The 20,413-nt window shown below is 45.9% G+C and overlaps 1 protein-coding gene across 4 annotated transcripts in view; it reads left to right on the forward strand.

Annotated features, from left to right (window-relative positions):
• The first annotated feature begins 257 nt into the window (after positions 1-257).
• The window catches only part of RFC2 (replication factor C subunit 2), a 66,861-nt gene continuing 46,705 nt past the window's right edge, over positions 258-20,413 (forward strand). For 2 of the 4 annotated variants that reach the window (XR_012232019.1, XR_012232027.1), the window contains exon 1: positions 12,908-20,408. Coding sequence is in view for 2 of the 4 variants with exons in the window: in XM_073574856.1 (XP_073430957.1) it covers positions 329-414; positions 4,894-4,963 (156 nt within the window). In the remaining 2 variants the exon portion in view is untranslated. The other 2 variants (XM_073574856.1, XM_073574858.1) reach the window with 2 other exon arrangements.

Below are 20,413 nucleotides of genomic sequence, written 5' to 3' on the forward strand. Positions count from 1 at the left end.
AAAAAAATGCATGTGACTTAATTTACATAAGAGGTGCAGAAATTCTGTAACATTAAAAATGCAAGAAAAGCTCCTGGTGGGAATGTAGCCTGAATGTGTAACGTTTTGTCTGGGAGGGGGTTTCCTAACCCTGATAGGGCCTTGTGCACGCCAGAGGAGCCTGCAATGTGTGAGGTAAACTGTGAGGGGCTCGCATCACGTCATGTGGAAGAACGGCGGCTAGAGGGCGCGCTAGAGCTACAGCATAATACCGAGTGTCATATACATCGCTGCACACGGAGACACACACCGCAGTGCGCAGGCGCTATACAGCCGGCGGGAAATAAACATGGAGGTGGCAATGGAGGAGAAAGAGCCGCTAAACACTGCACCTGGGAGCAAGGGGCCGCCGCCTGCAGCGTACGAGCTGCCCTGGTGAGTGCTGGCAGCAGCCCTGCAAATGGCGGCTCCGTGCACACTGCGGGAGCTAGTAGAAGTAGATTCCCCGTCAGACTGCGCTCCCCCGCCTGCAGCGCTAATGTCCTGCTCATGCCAGAGAGGTAGTGGCTCCTAGCTGTGCTCTGGGGGCCAGCGATACAGCACATGTATTAGAAGAGTGGTCTCTATAGTAGTTAGAGGGTCTCCTAGAGGCCGCCACTTCCCTCTTCTAATCTGCTGATGACTATGATTTGGGCATAAAGCCTGCTGAGTAGAGATGAGCCAATATGTTATTCGGCACGCTATAGCGCTTACAGAATAAGCTGCAGCGGGAACCTGGATTGCGCCGGCTGATCGGTGTCGTAGCTGTGTCCTAGCACATGTATGGAGACCACCACAAACCGGATCTCCATGCATGTACTGTGACACACCCGCAACACATGCAGCTGCGGCACCGGCGCGATCCAGGTTCCCGCTGCAGCTTATTCTGTAAGCGCTATAGCGTGCCGAATAAGGACATATTCGCTCATCTCTATTGCGGAGCACATGTAGGCACGCTGGAGCATCTGTCCTGGTGGGAGGACGGCAAGAAACCTACAATGAGCCTTGTAACCTGGCTGGGTTCCTGGATTCAAATCCCACCAAGGACATCATCTGCAAGGAGTTTGTTCTCCCCGTGTTTGCGTGGGTTTCCTCTGGGTTCTCCGGTTTCCTCCCACACTCCAAAGACATACTGATAGGGAATTTAGCTTGTAATCCCCAATGGGGACAGCGGTGATAATGTCTGTAAAGCGCTGTGGAGTATGGTGCTACAGAAGTAGACTAAATAAAATAAAAAGGTGATGAACATGGGCTTTGAAATGATAAAAATATACTTGTTTTACTTTTAACTAACTCGCACGACTGCATAGCAGACAGCCGCAGGTCCCAACCTGACTGATTACTTGACCCAGATTATTAGCCTTCCCTATGTTTGTGGCTCATGGACTTGCAAACACCTCTGGCCTTCAGTTAATAATATAGATGCAAAAATTGGATCATAGAATCATAGAATCGTAGAGTTGGAAGGGACCTCCTGGGCCATCTGGTCCAACCCCCTGCTCAAAGCAGGATTCGCTAAATCATCCCAGTCAGATGTCTGTCCAGCCTCTGTTTGAAGACTTCCATTGAAGGAGAACTCACCACTTCTCGTGGCAGCCTGTTCCACTCATTGATCACTCTAACTGTCAAAAAGTTTTTTCTAATATCTAATCTGTGTCTCTTCCCATTCAGTTTCATCCCATTGCTTCTAGTCTTTCCTTGTGCAAATGAGAATAAAGTTGATCCTTCTACAATGTGACAGCCCTTTAGATATTTGTAGACAGCTATTAAGTCTCCTCTCAGTCTTCTCTTTTGCAAACTAAACATTCCCAAATCCTGCAACCTTTCCTCATAAGACAGGGTTTGCAGACCGGTCACCATTCTGGTCGCTCTTTTCTGAACTTGCTCCAGTTTGTTGATGTCTTTTTTAAAATGTGGTGCCCAAAACTGGACACAATATTCCAGATGAGGTCTGACCAAAGAGGAGTAGAGGGAAATAATGACTTCACGTGATCTAGACTGTATGCTTCTGTTAATACATCCTAGAATTGCATTTGCCTTTTTTGCTGCTGCATCACACTGTTGACTCATATTCAGTCTGTGATCTATTAGTATACCCAAGTCTTTTTCACATGTGCTGTCTCTTAGCCCTATTCCTCCCATTCTATATATGCTTTTTTCATTTTTATTGCCCAGATGTAGTACTTTGCATTTCTCCCTGTTAAAAACCATTCTGTTAGTTGCTGCCCACTTCTCCAGTTTATTTAAATCTTTTTGAATCCTCTCTCTCTCTTCTCTAGTATTAGCTATCCCTCCTAGCTTTGTGTCATCAGCAAATTTAATCAGTTTACCCTCAATTCCTTCATCTAAATCATTGATAAAGATGTTGAACAATACAGGGCCCAGGACAGAGCCCTGTGGTACCCCACTTGAGACATTCTTCCAACTGGATGTGCAGCCATTTACGACCACTCTTTGGGTCCGATCACTAAGCCAGTTATGAATCCACCTAACAGTTGCCTTGTCCATTCCATACTTAGTCATTTTTTCAATAAGGATTGTATGAGAGACTTTGTCAAATGCTTTGCTGAAGTCAAGATATACTATATCTACAGCATTTCCTTGATCCACCCAATCAGTGATACCGTCATAGAAGGAAATTAAGTTAGTCTGACATGATTTATTAGTTAGAAACCCATGCTGACTCTGTTTAATCACTTCATTCTTATCCAGGTATTGACATACATGTTGTTTAATAATTTGTTCAAAGATCTTTCCTGGTATAGAAGTCAGACTCACCTGCCTATAGTTGCCTGGGTCCACCTTCTTCCCCTTTTTGAAGATAGGAACAACATTTGCTCTTCTCCAGTCTTCTGGCACTTCTCCTGTTCTCCAAGAATTTTCAAAGATTATGGAGAGGGGTTCAAAAATTTCTTCTGCTATCTCCTTCAGTACTCTGGGGTGTAATTCATCTGGACCTGGAGACTTGAATTCATTTAGGTTAGCTAAGTGTTTCCTCACTATCTTTCTGTTTATAGATATCCTGGATTCTTCTATTCCCTTAATAGGACAGTGAATAACAGTTGATGTTGCATTTCCTTTCTGAGAGAAAACAGATGCAAAATAGGAATTTAAAAGTTCAGCCTTCTCAACATCCTGTCTTACCCATTTCATCATTTTCATCCTGTAAAAATCCTATAGCATCTTTGACTTTTCTTTTACTTTTGACATATCCCCAAAATCCTTTATTATTGCTTTTGACATCTCTTGCAAGCCTCAGTTCATTTTCAGCTTTAGATAATCTGATTTGTGCCCTGCAGGTTCTGCAGACAGCATTATATTCTTCTTTAGATATGCCTCCCTCTTTCCATTTTATAAACATTTTTTTCTTCCTTTTTAGCATGTGCTTAAGTTCTGTGTTCGTCCATCCTGGTTTCCTTAAATGCTTCCTATTCTTCCCTCTTTTCGGAATTGTTAACAACTGTGCTTTGAGAATTTCATTTTTCAAGATTTCCCATCCTTCCTGGACATTTTTGTCTTTAAGGATATCCAGCCATTGGATCCCTCCAATTCTCTTTCTGAATCCCTTAAAATTTGCCTTTCTGAAATCTAACCTTGACGTCTGAGTCTTCACAGGTCTTCCGCCTCTAGTTATCCAAAATTCTAAAATAGCATGGTCGCTACCTCCTAGGGTCCCAGCCACTTTTACCTCCTCAACCATTTCCTCCCTGTTTATAAGGATTAGATCCAAGGTAGCAGTTCCCCTTGTTTTCTCCCTTACCTTTTGGAAGATAAAGTTGTCAGCAAGAGAGGATAAGAATTTCCTTGACCTGTTAGTTTTGCCTGAGAGAGATTCCCAACAAATGTCTGGATAGTTGAAATCTCCCATGACAACTATGTCATATTTTTTGGAGAACTTGGCCATCTGATGCATAAAGAGTTCATCTATATCTTCGGCTTGCACAGGCGGCCTGTAGTAAATACCTACAATGGTGTCCTTTCCATTGTTCTGTCCTTGTATTCTTACCCAAACAGTTTCCACAGAACTCCCAGTCTCTGAAGCTTCAATCTCTGTGCAGATATACGCGTTTCGAACATACAATGCGACACCCCCTCCTCGTTTATCAAGTCTGTTTCTTGCAGATCATGTGAATTAGTCCTAATACGTGATTGGATTTGGGTCACGTGGGCAATTTCTGACGTCCAGCACTTTGAAAAGGCACAAAGTTGTGCATCGTGTAGATGTGTGAAAGGTTTGAGACTTTCGGCCAGTCAGTGCTGCCACCAAAGTGGGAGGAGCGTGGCGGTGCTCAGCTGCTGAGTTCGCGAAAAGTTGCGCCATTACTTGCTCCAGCAATGTTATTTCGGTCCCTTTCTGGAGTAGCATTTCTGATGAAGCATTGACAAGAGGCGGCGCACCCCTTCATAAAGACTGGCGTGTACAACACTTCATGAATCATTCACGTAGTCATTGGGTCACTTCCCATACTACTTAATACTTGGCCGGTATCACTGAACATATTTGGCAGAAAGATCGTTCACTGGATGAGGGACCATTCAACAGTTCATTAAGGATCAAGCTACTTGCTTGTCATGTGTATAATAATCTTAATTTGACCCCTTAGGGAATACTTTAGTGTCTCAATTCCAGCTCCTATTACATGTCTCAAGCGGGAATGCGGAGAAGTGCCTATGTAATAGAATAGGCCCCCCTTTAGATTGGGGTGCACCTCTTTAGATTGGCGTGCACGTCTTGGACATGTTTAGGATATGCGCTCCTGTGCTCTCGCCACTGCTGTATTGCTAATAATACCATGAGCAGGTTGGACAGATTTATATAGTGAATATATGAGAATTGCTCCAAAGTAACATTTAATGTTTGCTTCCTTTAATTAGGGTGGAGAAGTACAGACCCTTAAAACTGAATGAAATAGTTGGCAATGAAGAGACTGTTAGCCGGCTGGAGGTAAATAATTTATTTTAGATTAGAACCTAAGGGCAGAGACACTGGCGTATTTCTCCTGCGATAATTGCATTGCATTGCATGGACTGGCCGGCACCTCTCCTGACCTGAGCATGACAGCATGATGGATTACTGTGCAGTTGTCAAGCTCAGGAGAACAGGCAGCCAGTGCGAGTTTTACAATGCGATTATCGGACGAAAAATACGGCAGTGTGTCTCTGCCCTAATGCAGATACTGGTTTAGGGACTGCCATTAAACTGTGTTCCAAATTATTATGCAAAAAGAGTTTAGGAGTGATAAGGTTAGAATTTTTTTGTTTGTCATTTAAACTCATTGATGGTGATGTGTGTCAGGGCTCTTTATATCACTGAAAGCAATTGCAGATACCTGTGAAAATTAGTTTGGCAGGTGTGTCCAAATAAAGGCAAGACTACTTAAGGTACTGTCACACTTAGCAATGCACCAGCGATATGACGCGGTCAGGATCGCTGGTGCATCGCTAAGTGGTCGCTAGTGAGCTGCCACACAGGCAGATCTCACTAGCGACATCGCTGGGGACGGGGGTCACTACTTACCTGTCACACTAGGCGATCCTGCGTCCTCCCACCCGGCTCCACGCTCGTCTCTCCACAGGAAGCTGACGACGAGAAACAGTCCAGCCTGTTCTCGCGCGATCAGCGATGAGGAGCGGGTTGTAGGTAAGTATCACACACAGCGATATCGCTAGCAATATCGCTATAACGTCACAAGTTATAGCAATATTGCTAGCGATATCGCTTAGTGTGACAAGCCCTTTAAGAAGGCTGTTCCACATTATTAAGCAGCCTACATTTTTTGCCAAAATAGGAAAGAAAAAGGATGTGTCGGCTGCTGATAAGCAACAAATTGTGGAGTATTTAGGTCAAGGCATGACTACAATCAACATTGCCAAGACACTTCATCGTGATCATCGCACAATCAAGAAGTATGTAGCTGATTCCCAGCACACACATGTGCGTGCTTATAAGGAAAAATTGAGGACTCTTTCCAACAGGCAATTGCGTCAGGTTAAAAGAGCAGCTGCAAAAATGCCTTGTCATAGCAGCAGACAAGTTTTTGAAGCTGCTGGTGCCTCCAGCGTCCCCCGAACAACAAGATGCAGGGTCCTTCAGAGGTTTGCAGCTGTGCGTAAGCCATCCTGTCGACCATCTCTATCCACTGCACACAAGCAGAAACGGCTCCAGTGGGCCAAACGATACTGACTTCCAAACTGTTTTGTTCACCGATGAGTGCTGTGCAACGCTCGATGGTCCGGATGGAGTGGAGGATGGCTGGTTGATGGACACCCCATGAAAACACGGCTAAGGCGCCAACAAGGAGGAGGTGGAGTAATGTTTTGGGCTGGAATCATGGGGAGAGAGATTGTCGGCCCCTTTAGGATCCCTGAATGGGTAAAGATGAACTCCATAATCTATGTGGAGTTTCTAAAATAGCACTTCCTGCCATGGTTCAAGAGGAATAACCGTGCTTTCCGCAGCAAGATCATTTTCATGCATGATAATGCACCGTCTCATGCTGCAAATAACACATCTGCATCTCTGGCTGCTATGGGCATAAAAGAGGACAAACTTATGGTGTGGCCACCATCTTCCCCTGACCTCAACCCCATTGAGAACCTCTGGAGCATCATCAAAAGGAGTGTCTATGATGGCGGGAGGCAGTTCACATCTAAGCAACAGCTCTGGGAGGGTATTCTGTCCACATGCAAAACAATTGAAGCACAAACCATCCAAAAACTGACAAATTCAATGGACGAGAGAGTTCAGAAGCTTCTTTCGAACAAGGGGTCCTATGTGCAAATGTAACATCACCTAGAATAAAGTTTTGACTTGAAAACTGTATGATTTCATTTTGTAATAAGTTGATAATGCTTATAATTTCACAATTGACCATTTTTTTGTTCAAAATAAAAATAAAAAGGTTGAAAACTCTGCTATGCATAATAATTTGCATTTTGAGTGTTTCTTTTTAAAAATATACTGTCTTCATAGGCAGTTTGTTCAAAAACATTGCAGTTATACTAGAATATTAGATGACTGGAAAATAACAATGACTGCAATTCATATAGGTAATTTAGAGAAAATATGAGGAAATATTTTTTGCATAATAATTTGGAGCACAGTGTATGTGTGGTGTGCAGGTATTGATACATTCCCATTGTGGATATTCCCACTTTGAATATTTAATGTATCACTGGTGTTTTATTTGTTTATCTTTTTAAAGCCCAGTCCTTTACTGATGAGTAGTATGTGCATGTATTTATATAACTACCCATCACTGTCACTGCTTTCTTCTGTTTCCATCGCTGTCCTGGGTGACTTCTGCATCATCTGACTGCATCTAAGATTTGACGGCTCACACAATGTGCAGTTTGTTGCTTTCATAATATAAGGCTACATTCACACATCTTTTGTTCACGTCTGTGTGCTTTTTATTTTACTCTTATTTGACTCGTAAAGATTCATTTATCCATACACACATCCATTTTAAAACAGGTCTGTTGGGCTTGGAACGTGTCTGATCCTCTTTTGCAGATGAGACTTGGCCACTGATGTATATGGAGATCTATTAACCCCTTTACAACCTTGGATGTATAAGTACGCCCAAGGTTGTCTCCCTGCATCTATCCTTGCACATGAAAGCTGATCTGATCTGTGATCCACAAAGCCTGCTAACATATTAAATACCGCTGTCAGCTCTGACAGCGCATTTAACTTTTGCGATCCGGAAGCACGGTGCCAATGATCGCGGGTGCCAATGGGTTGTCATGACACCCAGGGGTCTGCAGAAGACCCCCCGTACTGTGACCCGCCTTGCTGTGTCTCAGCTTCAAGTTTTCTAAGGGAAAAGTTGAAGCAATTCAAAAAAACTTAAAAAACCATAAGTTCAAATCACCACCTTTTCCCCCAATCAAAATATAGAACATCTAACAAAGTCTGTTTTTTTTTTTTTTTTTTCCATTTCGTCCCTCTGGACAGCACCATGGAGGAAGTCCTCCCTTGACCTATAGCGGGACAGGATCACAGAGAGGTTAAAAGGTTCCTGTCCCAAAGGGGACGGTCGTAGGAGAGGTTGCTCCAGGAGGAGTGAAGATAGATGGTGAACGTTTGACGGGGCCCAAGGGGATCGGGCGGCTGGGCCAAACCTTCCCCCTGTCAAGCAGCCCGGGGCTGAAACCCTCCTAGGGGGGTCCCTCAGCCACAGAGACCAGGGTGCGGACGAGGCTCCTGGGGAGCCGCTTCCTCCCACAGTGGAGGCTCTCGGCTCTGACGCCGGCCTGCAAGCTACTGCAACTTACGGAAATCGGGTGGAGAAGAAGGTGTCGCTCCTCCGGTGATGCCAGAGCAGGTCGGCGTGCATTCCACTGTATAACGCGGTTGTGCAGAACGAGACAGGCGAGTTTCCTGGATCTCGTGGGGCACAGGAGAGGAAATCATTGGCAGTAATGCAGCATGCCTGACGGGACGCCGCTTCCCTCCATGGTGGGCTCTCGGCGTTACCAGCTCCCCCTGTTTTCTAGCAGGTATGGAGCCAGCACAGGTAAGTGCACGGTGGAATGTTGTTGATGGCCTAGGCCTCTGGACGGATGCTAGTCTCATGCCTTTGTGCCGAAAGCTGCTCAGGTGATGAGGTATTTGTTCACATATATGCAGCTAAGCCTTGGACCTCTAGGCTATAATAAGGCCATATGTCCAGGTTACATCTCATGGTTCAACTTAACTACTCCATCCGTAGGGAGGACACGGGGTTAATGCAGCACAGTGTCTCCATGAAGGCCCTCCAGCTGCAGCTCAGTAATTAGCTCCTTTGGGTGGGGTCAGTCTGACAAATGAGATGTTCCGTTCAGAGTGGCAGCTCATGGCCCTAGCCGTAGAGACGCAGAGGGAAAAGAAAGAAAATCACACCACTCAACAGGATTGAGAGCAACGGCTGGGTCTACGGATTATATTGAGCCCCTATGCTTCAGATTGCATTATAGCGCTTCTATGCTTTATATTGTGGGCCTCTGTGCATCATATTGCATCAGACTGCCTTTATGCATTACATTGAGTGTTTCTCTGCACTATATGGCTTCTATGCAATATATTGGGTGCCTCTATGATTCATATCGCATTAGTGCTTCTATGTTTTATATTGAGGGCCTCTGTGCGGCATATTGCATCATAGTGCCTCTATGCATGGCACTGAGTATCTCTATGCATCATGTTGCTTCTATGCATTGAGTGCCTCTATGCTTCATATTGCATTATAGTGCTTTTATGCTTTATATGGAGTGCCTCTGTGCATAATAGCATCATATTGGTATCTCTATGCATCATATTGCCTCTATGTGCTATATTGAGTGCCTCTATGCTCCATATTGCATTATAGTGCATCTATGCTTTATTTTGAGTGCCTCTGGACATCATATTGCATCATACTGCCTCTATGCATTACATTGAGTGTCTCTGTGCACCATATTGCTTCTATGCATTATATTGGGTGCTTCTATGTTTTATATTGAGGGCCTCTGTGCATCATATTGCATCAGGTTGCCTCTATGCATGGCACTGAGTATCTCTATGCATCAGGTTGCTTCTATGCATTGACTACCTCTATGCTTCATATTGCATTATAGTGCTTTTATGCTTTATATGGAAGTGTCTCTGTGCATATCATTTCATCATAGCATCACATTGAGTATGTCTATGCATCATATTGCCTCTATGCGCTATATTGAGTGCCTCTACGCTTCATATTGCATTATAATGCTTCTATGCTTTATATTGAGTGCCTCTATGGATCATATTGCTTCCGGATGCCTCTGCATCGTATTACATCATAGTGCATCATATTGCATCCATAGTGCCCGGGGCATCAGATGGCATCATAATGCCTCTGTGCATAATATTACATCATAGTGCCTCTATGCATTATATGGAGTGCATCACATTGCACCAGATTGCATCATAGTACCTCTGTCATAGTGCCTTTGTGCATCATAATACCTATGCACGTCATATTGCATCATAGTGCCTCTAGGCATTATATTGAGTACATCAGGTTGCACCATATGGCATAGTGCTTCATAGTGCCTCTGCATATTGAACCATAGTACTTCTCAGTAACTCGACATCTTATTGCATCAGAGTGTTTCACAGCAACGCTGCATCATATCGCATTATAGTGCATCATATTGCCTTTAGGCATCATATTGCTTCATAGTGCTTCATTGGCCTCTGTGCATATTGCATCACACTGCTTCACAGTGCCCCTCATCATATTGCTTCATATTGCAACATATTACCTTTATGCATCATATTGCATCAGTGTTTCAGAGTGCCTTTGTGCATCATATTGCATCATAGCGCTTCATAAGTGCCTTTTTGCTTCATATGGCATCATAGTGCTTCATAGCGTCTCTATACATCATGTTGCGTCATAATGCTTTGGTGCATCATAGTGCTTTGGTGCCCCTGTGCCTCAGGGTGTATCACTAGTGTTTCATAGTGCTTCATGGTACATCATGGTGCCTCATAGTACTTTGGGTGTTGTGGCTTTGTGCCGCTGGCTGTGGGCCTCTGGCTTAGACCATCTGACTTGGGCCTTGTTGTGTGGCCGCACCCTGTATTGTTGGCATACCACTTCACGTTTTGTCTCAGGCCCAGAGTCCTTCAGTTTGGACCCAGATCCAACTTTTGTTGCTTCATTCTTGGCATCCGAGCTTAGCCCAAAAAAAAAAAAACCACCTTGAATTGGTCTAGTAAAATAGCATTTCTTCCATTTGGAACAGAACTCTCAAGGAGCTACTGCCTTGAGTGCTAAGGGCAAGTCTTTCATAATTAGCTTTAAAGGGAGATATACATCTTTGGGTTCATCCTACAAAGGACATACTACTGTCCTGGGGGCAGTAAATCCCATGAGGTGGAAGGAAAGAATCTTTCCCAGCTCCACATACGGCAATCAGACTATTTGCCTTGATCAACATCCAGTAGACAGATTTTTGTCACATAAGTCTGTTGTATTATGTTTACCAGGGACTGCATCATTGCCTTTGTAAAAACAAAAGAGAACATTCAGCTCACCCCCGAGATATAATTCCAAGCACAAGAAGGAGCACGGCTTCCTCACTGCTGCACAGCGTCCAAGGCAATAGGGAAAATAGAAGTGGATCCAGCTCACTCACAAGGCTTATTTAAAAATTAAAAAAATTTTATTGGATGATCCTTAAAAAATTCAAAATGACAAAACAGACATCTCAGATGGCACAGCAATGACAGGGGGGTGGTGTGTAATGAGACCATATGCATTTCGAGCAACACGGCTCTTGAACACTGTTTTTTTTTTTTTCCATTACCTTGTGGCAAAACAGCAGCACTGCATCAGGTGGCAGAGGATACAACACACTCCTTACAGCAGTCAGGGCTCCTGAGATAAAGAATTTGTAACCTGGACAGAGTTGAGAAGACATAGTCCCATTGCCTCACAGTAGGTAATCCCCCTCTGTGATGGGGAGAAAACTACTGTCTCTAGCTATAGGGTATGGTTACTCCCACCATGGCAGTCTGGGTGTATAAATATCACTGAGAAAATTGCCTTTTAGGCTACGCGTATATATATATATGTGTGTATATATAGCTAGATAGATAAGTTGACTTATATATAATGTCCGGACTAATGACTCGTATAGAGGCAGTTCAAAATAATCTCTCGTATCACAGGTTTTTTACCAGCAACCCCCTCACCAACACCACTTTCATCGATTCCAGACTCCCTGTATCTAACATACTGTAGGTAAAACAGGCGTGATCCACGTTTCCCTTTCAGTGCTTCTAATAAGAAGCCCTATGTTGGTAATGGCAGGAGATATTACCTGCCAGATAGCATATTTCCTTAGCTTCAATAATAACCCTTACTTGGGGGTTTTGACATCAAAGGGTTTGGAATAGGCGTGATCTTCTGGATGAGTAGTGTATGTGCATCCCAATGCTCTGCCCATTTTCCATGTACTAACTGTTATTGGTTTGATCTTCCCGCAGTCCAGGGTCTGTGTCTTGCAGGTTTCCTTGTACTTTGGTAAGCTGATCTCTAACCAGGGTTTAACCTGAGCCCAGGAGGACCAACGAAGGAACAGCCTTTTGTCGTTAACCACATGCAGCGGATTACTGGTCTGTACAGTCCTCATGGTGTTGTGGCTGCGGCTATCACCATACTTTGCTGGGCAATAAGGTTTTTAAACCTATTCTGTGGCTGCGGTGTTTTATAAGTATCACAACAACTATAATTCACGGCTGTTCGTTATTGGTATTGGGGGTACGGCGGGTGTGTTTCACTTTGTTTCTGCTGCATTCCTTGTTTGCCACATTCATACTGAAATTGGCCATTATAGACATAGATCAGACACTCACTATGGTGTTTATCTTTGCGCTTTTCTTTAGACATCTATATTTCTTTGATCTTGCAGATCATTTCTATATCTGGCCTGGTTGTTGCCTGGGACTTTGGTCCATGGGTTTCTGTACCCACCCTGGGATCTTTCCTTTTGGTATTCTCCATGGTGCTGTCCGGAGGGACGAAATGGAAAAAGGGAATTAGACCTATCGGTAATTCTGTTTCCAGTAGTCCCTCAGGACAGCACCCTTAATTCCCTCCCTTATATTTGTCTTTAGGCTTACACGGGATCAATCTTCCGGCAGATCGTTCGTCCGTCAGGTCGCCATGGCTCCAGACTAAGATGAAGCTGTTAAATGGTCTCTTATAGATGCGTTTCCATCCATCCTCGGTGGTACTTTGAAAAAACACTGGAGGGGGGAGGGACCTTTTAACCTCTCTGTGATCCTGTCCCGCTATAGGTCAAGGGAGGACTTCCTCCATGGTGCTGTCCTGAGGGACTACTGGAAACAGAATTACCGGTAGGTCTAATTCCCTTTTTCTCACCACTTAAATAAAAAAGCTATACATGTTTGGTATCTGTTAACTCATAATGACCTGGAGAATCATAATTGTAGGTCAGTTTTAGCATTTAGTGAACATGGTAAATAAAAAATCCCCAAAACTATTGGGTAATTGCATTTTTTTTTTTTTTTTGCAATTTCACTGCATTTGAATTTTTTTCTCCCGGTTTTTGTTACACTGTATGGTAAAATCAATGGTGTCATTAAAAAGTACAAGTTGTCCATCAAAAAACTAGCCCTCATACGGCCATATTGATGGAAAAATAAAGTAATGGCTTTGGGAAGAAGGGGAGCAAAAAATGGAAAATCGCAAGGTAGTGAAGGGGTTAAAAATGAATAAAAACCCAGGCGTCTAACGTCAGTATATCAGCAGTGTTTCTCTTTCCCCCATGACGGCACCACGGAGAGAGTGATCCGCCCCACGGGGACAGGAAACCTACCGATAAAAAGGCGGTACCTCTCTCCCGCATCAGTTGGTTTCCTGTCCCCATAGGGAACCTACAGACTTACTAGATGCCGGGGCCAACCAGTCTGGATGATGGCAGCGGGAGCCCCCTGTCCCAGCTGGGGCGGTTGCCCGTGGCGCCACCGCTGGGGTCAGCGGGCCTCCAGGGTGTGCGGAGGGAGAGGCGGCAGCATGAAGATCCGTCCTCCCTCAGAATGGCGGCCAGAGCAGCCCTGAGTCGGAGCAGGTATCGGGGTGGGAGAAGCGCCAGCGGGCGCAGGTATCCCTCACGCGCGCCGGCAGCCGGGGGAGATGCTGCCGCCCGCGCAATGCACCACTGGGAGCCGGCGGTGGTGCGCGGGGCGGAGCGCGACGTCACACGCGCCAGCAGGCCGGGGGAGACGCCGCCGCCCGCGCAATGCACCACTCGGTGCGGCGGTGGTGCGCATGAGCGGGGCGGAGCGCGCGACATCACACGTCGCAAAGTAGCTGGGGGCCGGTGCGCACAGAAGAAAGGAAAAAAACAAACTTTGTTCTGAAACTGGCCCCTCACTTGGTAAAAGCGCACAGGGGGCATAGCGCAGCCGGTCACCTGGCACCGTGACCGAGCCAGAAGAGCAGCAGCTGTTGGACGCGTCCTCAGACAAAGGACACCAGCAGCAGCCACGAAAGTCACCGCAGCCGCACCGTAAGAAGGAGACCAAGGAGCAATCACAGCGACACGTCCCGACGCAGCAATGAGTTCGGGGGGGCAGGGGTCCCAAAGGACAAGCCGCGTGCAGATCCGGGGCCCACGTCTGATTCGGTATCCTTCTTCGGTTTGGCGGGTAAGTGGACTATGTGAACGTATATGCTGTAATTAGGGCCTGTCCTCCTTCTCTTATAGGGGAAGAAGTGCACACAGAAGGCCAACCACAACATTTGCCCACTTTGTAAGGAGGAGCTCCCCACGGCATGGGAAAAAAGGCTCTGCCAGCCCTGCATTGAACATACAATATGCAAGGAATCCCCAGGGTTTGCTTCTGACCTTAGAACCCTAATTGCTCACCAGGTGGAGCACACCTTCAAAACCCTTCAGGGAAAAAGCAAAAAGCATAAGAAACCCAAAAGAAAGGAACCAGAGTCAGATCCTAGTGCTAGGGAGAGCGAATCGTCATCATCGGACACAGCCCGTCATCCGGCTCCTTGTCCTCTGTGGATGAAGGTCGCAGCTGCTTCCCTATAGAAGAGACGGATAGCTTAATAAAGGCTATCAGAACCAGTATGGGGCTAGTAGACACCAGGCCTAAAAGAACCATTCAGGATGCCATGTTTAGTGGGTTGGAGCAGAAGAAGAGGAGGTCTTTTCCCATGAACGATAAAATCCAGGCGCTCATACAGAGGGAGTGGAAAAGGCCAGAGAAAAAGGGCCTCCTAGCACCAAAAAGGAAATGCCCCTTTGAGGAGCCAAGCTGCTCATTTTGGGACAAAGCACCGAAAGTGGATGCCGCCATAGCAAAAGCCTCGAAAAAATTTTCTCTGCCGTTCGAGGACATAGGGACACTGAAAGACCCTATGGACAAAAAAGTGGATACATTCCTAAAAGGAGCCTGGGAAGCAGCCGGAGGAGGACTAAAACCCGTTATAGCTGCCACTTGCACAGCCAGAGCCCTGATGGTGTGGCTGGACCAGCTGGACGACCAACTAAGGAAGAAAACGCCAAGGGGAGCAATCCTGGACTCCGTCCAGTTAATGAAAGGAGCAGCGGCATTTCTAGAGGACGCATCTGCGGATTCAGCCAGGTTGACAGCCAGGGCAGCCTCCTTCTCGAATGCAGCTAGAAGGGCTCTATGGCTCAAGTGCTGGACGGGAGACCTGCAAACAAAAACAAAGTTGTGCTCCATCCCCTGTGAAGGCGAATTCCTTTTCGGGCCTACACTGGACGATATACTTGAGAAAGCAGGGGATAAAAAGAAGTCTTTCCCTAACCCATCCAATTTCCCCTTCAAACGTTTTCGGAGCAGGAAATTTATCTAAAGGAAGCCACCTAAAAACTCTCAGGATAAGTGGGAAGATAGAAGAGGCAAAGGGAAGGGGTTCATGTTGGGGAAACCGGCAGACAAGAAGCAACCCCAATGAAGGTGTCTCCCAGGTAGGGGGAAGATTGAGCCTCTTCTTCCCGACCTGGGAAAAGATATCAAGCAGTTCCTGGATCCTAAGCATTGTAGAAACAGGTCTCAAATTAAAATTCCACAGCTCACCCAAACCCTCTTTCGTAGTGACCCCACAGAGGCAGTCGATAGAAGAGCAAGTTGCAGTACAACAGGAGATTCAGACCCTAGTGGAGAAATCGGTGTTGCAGGGAGGTTCCCCACCAAGAAAAAGGAGAAGGCTTCTATTCCCCGATCTTCTTGCGGAAGAAACCAGATGGGACGTTCAGGACGATAATGAACTAAAAAAGGTTAAACAAATGCCTAGTGATTCCTCCATTCAAGATGGAAACAATAAAATCTGCAGTAAAGATGTTGTTTCCAGCTTGCTACATGATGGTACTCGACTTGAAAGACGCGTACTATCACGTCCCCATACACACGGACTACCGCCGGTTTCTCAGAATAGCAGTCACGATAGGGGGGGAAATAAAGCATTACCAATTCAAAGCCCTCCCATTCTGGCTGGCCATCGCCCCGAGAATATTCACGAAAATCATGGCAGAGGTCATGGCACACTTGAGAGAACAGGACGTCCTAATAGTCCCATACTTGGACGACTTCCTAGTAGTAGGCAACTCCCTTGGTCATTGCAGAGACCAGTTGAACCAGACTATGGAATCTTTGTCCAACCTAGGTTGGCTGCTGAACCTACCAAAATCTCGGTTAATTCCGAGCCAAGTGCAAGAATATTTGGGCATAACCATAGATTCCATCAGCAAGGAGTGCCGGCTCCACGAAGGTAAAAGGCTACACATAGAGCAGCTAGCAACAGGAGCAATAACACGGACACTAATGACACTCAGGAAGGCCATGTCCTTGCTCGGCTCAATGACAGCCTGCCTACCAGCTGTCCAGTGGGCCCAAGCTCATACAAGAGATCTCCAGTGGGAGATACTAGAGGCAGAGATTTCTCTTCACGGGAATTTAGAAGGGCAGTTAAACATCTCACCCGTAACAGCTCGCTCTCTACAGTGGTGGACGAAACCATCCAACCTATCCAGGGGGGTTCCTTGGGTGATACCGGTCTCTCAGATCTTTACTACAGATGCAAGCCCCAGGGGGTGGGGGGCTCACTGGGACAACCAGGTAGCACAAGGAGCCTGGACAGGGAACGAAAAGACAGCCTCCTCGAATAAGAAGGCGCTATTAGCGGCGAAGCGCGCCCGCCTATATTTTCTAAACTCCCTCAGAGGCCGCCACGTAAGAGTGTTCTCGGACAACAGCACTGTAGTGGCTTAAATCATCAGGGGGCACGAGATCCCGTACTCTTATGGAGGTGACAAAGTCAATTTTCCACTTTGCAGAGGGGAACCTAGGCTCACTGGCGGCATTACACATAAAAGGGTCAGACAATGTGATGGCAGACTTTCTAAGTCGCACACAGCTAAGACCGGGCGAATGGGAGTTGAACCAGGAAGTTTTCAATCAGATCACAAAGCTATTGCGAAAACCCAACGTAGACCTATTCGCCAACAAGACGAATCGGAAAGTGAAAACATTCTGTTCCATAGATCCATCCGGGAGCCCGATAGCCCTGGACTCCCTTATGATCCCCTGGCACTTTCCCCTTGCATATGCGTTCCCACCAATAGCCTTAATTCACATCAGTTCTGAGGAAGATTCAGGAGGACAAAGCAAGGGTAATATTAATAGCCCTCTTCTGGCCGAGAAGGACGTGGTTCTCTTGGTTGAGGAGAATGTCCATCTCCGATCCTTGGGTCCTCCTGGATATCCTGAACTTACTCTCCCAGGGCCCAGTACTGCACCCCCAGGTGGAGAACCTGGATATGACGGCCTGGAATTTGAAAGGGCTCTATTAACCAACAGAGGCTTCTCCCAAAATTTAGTATCCACTCTACTACGAAGCAGGAAGCCGATAACCACTAAACAGTACAGGAGGGTCTGGAGGAAGTTCCTTTCAGTATCAAGGGCTAGTCCAAAGGGGAAGGTACCCATATCAAAGATTTTAGAGTTCCTACAAAGGGGCTTAGAGCAAGGCCTAGCTACCAGCACATTAAAGGTTCAAGTGGCAGCCCTGGGGGTCCTATACAACTGTGACTTGGCAGGGAATCGGTGGGTGTCCAGGTTCATTAAGGCAGTCAGTAGATCCAGGCCCGTATCTTCCCTAAACGCCTCTCCCTGGGATCTAAACTTGGTACTCTCAGCCCTGACCAAGCTGCCCTTTGAGCCTATGCAGGAAGCACTGCTAAAATTAATATCTCTCAAGACCTCCCTTTTGGTAGCCCTCACATCAGGCCGTAGAATTAGCGACATCCAGGCTCTGTCAGCCTTCCCTCCATTTACATAGATTCTGGAGGACAGGGTGGTACTTGGGACAGACCCAGCCTATCTGCTGAAGGTAGCGTCCCGATTCCACAGACCTCAGGAAATCTCCCTCCCCTCCTTTTGCCCCAATCCCAAAAACAAGGGAGAAGAGACCTTGCACACATTAGATGTCAGGAGATGCCTAATGGAATACTTTGCGGCAACCAGGGAGTGTAGGAAGGATAGGTCTCTTTTTGTCTGCTTCCAGGGGCCAAAGGAAGGGCGAAAGGCATCAAAGAGCACGCTTGCGAGGTGGATAAGGGACGTCATCACCTTGTCATACTCGTCAGAAGGCGCGGACATCCCAGGCAGAATAACGGCCCATTCCACAAGAGTGGTGTCAACTTCCTGGGCAGAAAGAGCAGGCGTCTCCATTGAGCAGATATATAGAGCCGCTACTTAGTCCTCTCCTTCAACTTTCTTCAACCACTATCAGCTGGACCTAGCCACCTCCTCAGATTTAACCTTTGGTAGAAGGGTGCTGGAGGCATTGGTCCCCCCCAATAGATGGTCTCTGCAATTCTCTCGATGGTGCCGTCATGGGGGAAAGAGAAAATCGTAGTTACTTACCGTTAACGGTATTTCTCCGATCCCGTGACGGCACCTGTATATTCCCTCCCTACACGCGTGGGGTGCGCACTTAATGTAAATACAGTTTAGTCAAAAAGTCACGTGGTGTCTCCTCTACGCAGTTTAATGATTATAGAAATTCCTTTTTCTTAGAGTGTTGTGTTAGTATTAGGCTGAAGTTCCGTTAATGCTCTGTAAAACAACAGATGCGGGAGAGAGGTACCGCCTTTTTATCAGTAGGTTTCCTGTCCCCGTGGGCCGGATCCCCTCTCTCCGTGGTGCCGTCATGGGATCAGAGAAATGCCATTAACGGTAAGTAACTACGATTTTTCACTCATTTTTAATTGATGCCTTGTTAAATTAGTGTGAGTGCAGTAATATACTCGTCTACCGCTGCTCTCTCTGGTGTCCCGAGCCAGTTCTTCTTTTTCTCAGTGACCTCACCGCAATTATCACTATCCGGCTCACTATGCATGAGTCGGAAGTCTTTTACAATAAAATCCTATGCATTCTCTTTCTCGTGCTCCATAGGGTTTCATTGTAAAAGCCACTTCCGGGTCAAGGTAGAGCGCAGCGTGATCTTCACAGTATGCAGAAGGGCAACGTCACTGAGACATGGAGCTGAACGGCTCTGGTTCCTGGAGAGAGCAGCGGTAGGTTAGTATATTGAAATGACATATGATGTACATTTGTCACATGTCTTGTCCCTGATCTTGATGCGGGCTCAGCGTTGGAGCCTGCATCTTGCCCCACACATGACAGCTGATTTAATGTGCCTTTAACAGCTACGTTTGGATCGGTGCGCTGCTTGTGGCTGTTAACCTGTTAAATTCCGCTATCTGACGTTACGATGGGGCGCCATTGAGTTGTCATGACAGCTAAGGGTCTGCTGAAGAAACCATTGCCTGTCATTATGATACTCCTGTGAATGGTGGCTCATGGCCGGCATTTATAGATCGTCATTTCTGCTGTACATAACTGTGCTGAAGCACTGCTATGTGTTACACATTCTATCAGATGATCGTAAGTTCTTTACCTTCATCTGTTGTTTTTTAAACTGTTAGAACGTCTGAATAGTTCAAATCATCCTCCTTTTGCCCTTTTGAAAATAAATCCTGCAAAAAACAAGCCCTCATATGGCTATATTAACAGAAGTATAAAAAAGTTTCTGGCTCTTGGAAGAAGGAGAGGAAAAAACAAAAACTGAAAAATGGCCCGAGGGTGAAGGGGGTTATTAGTTGATGGATAAATAAAAGTTCAGTTGTTCTTTTTGTATTTTTAAAAAACGGATGAGGGTAAAGAACTGACTCTCACCCGTGTGAGAAGAATAGTCTGTTCACAGATGTAAAAATATGCTACTTTCACATATCTAAGCATAATGCTGGGGTCACACGAGCGTCTCAAAAAAAAAAAATCGGTCCCTTTCTTATCCAGAAGAGAGGGACAATTGTTTTTTCTCTCACTTGTCATCCGTGCACAGTCCATATACAAGCTGTTTTTTGTCTCAGCAGCTGTTAATCTTTTATAGGACCAATTACCGTTTCCCATCTTACAGAATTGCATTGTATTCATAAAAATCAGATGCTGTGCTGATGGTCCGTTTGGTATCTGTTACTTTTTTCTAGCACTCAGCCTAATACAGAGTGAAATCTCAGTAGTTTTTTTTCACAGGCAGATTCTGTCAGTGAAAAAAATTGGCCATCTGCTCGGCTTCATTGAATAACATGGGTCAGTGTGCTATTCGATTAAAAATCGTATGTCACTCCTGAGTTATATGCTCGTGTGAGCAAGCCGTTGGTCTATGAGATCCTTGATGTGAGTCTTATAGGATATAATTGACAAAGTGTCTTCTGGTCCACATAAGACCGGCTAGTAAGGATGGCGGTCACATGATGCAGAAGAGAACCATAGCAGCACTGGAAACAGGAGAAGGCAGCAATGGGTATG

The sequence above is a fragment of the Dendrobates tinctorius genome, unplaced genomic scaffold (genome assembly GCF_039654945.1).
Source record: "Dendrobates tinctorius isolate UK_male_01 unplaced genomic scaffold, ASM3965494v1 ptg000007l, whole genome shotgun sequence".
Lineage (NCBI taxonomy): Eukaryota > Metazoa > Chordata > Amphibia > Anura > Dendrobatidae > Dendrobates > Dendrobates tinctorius.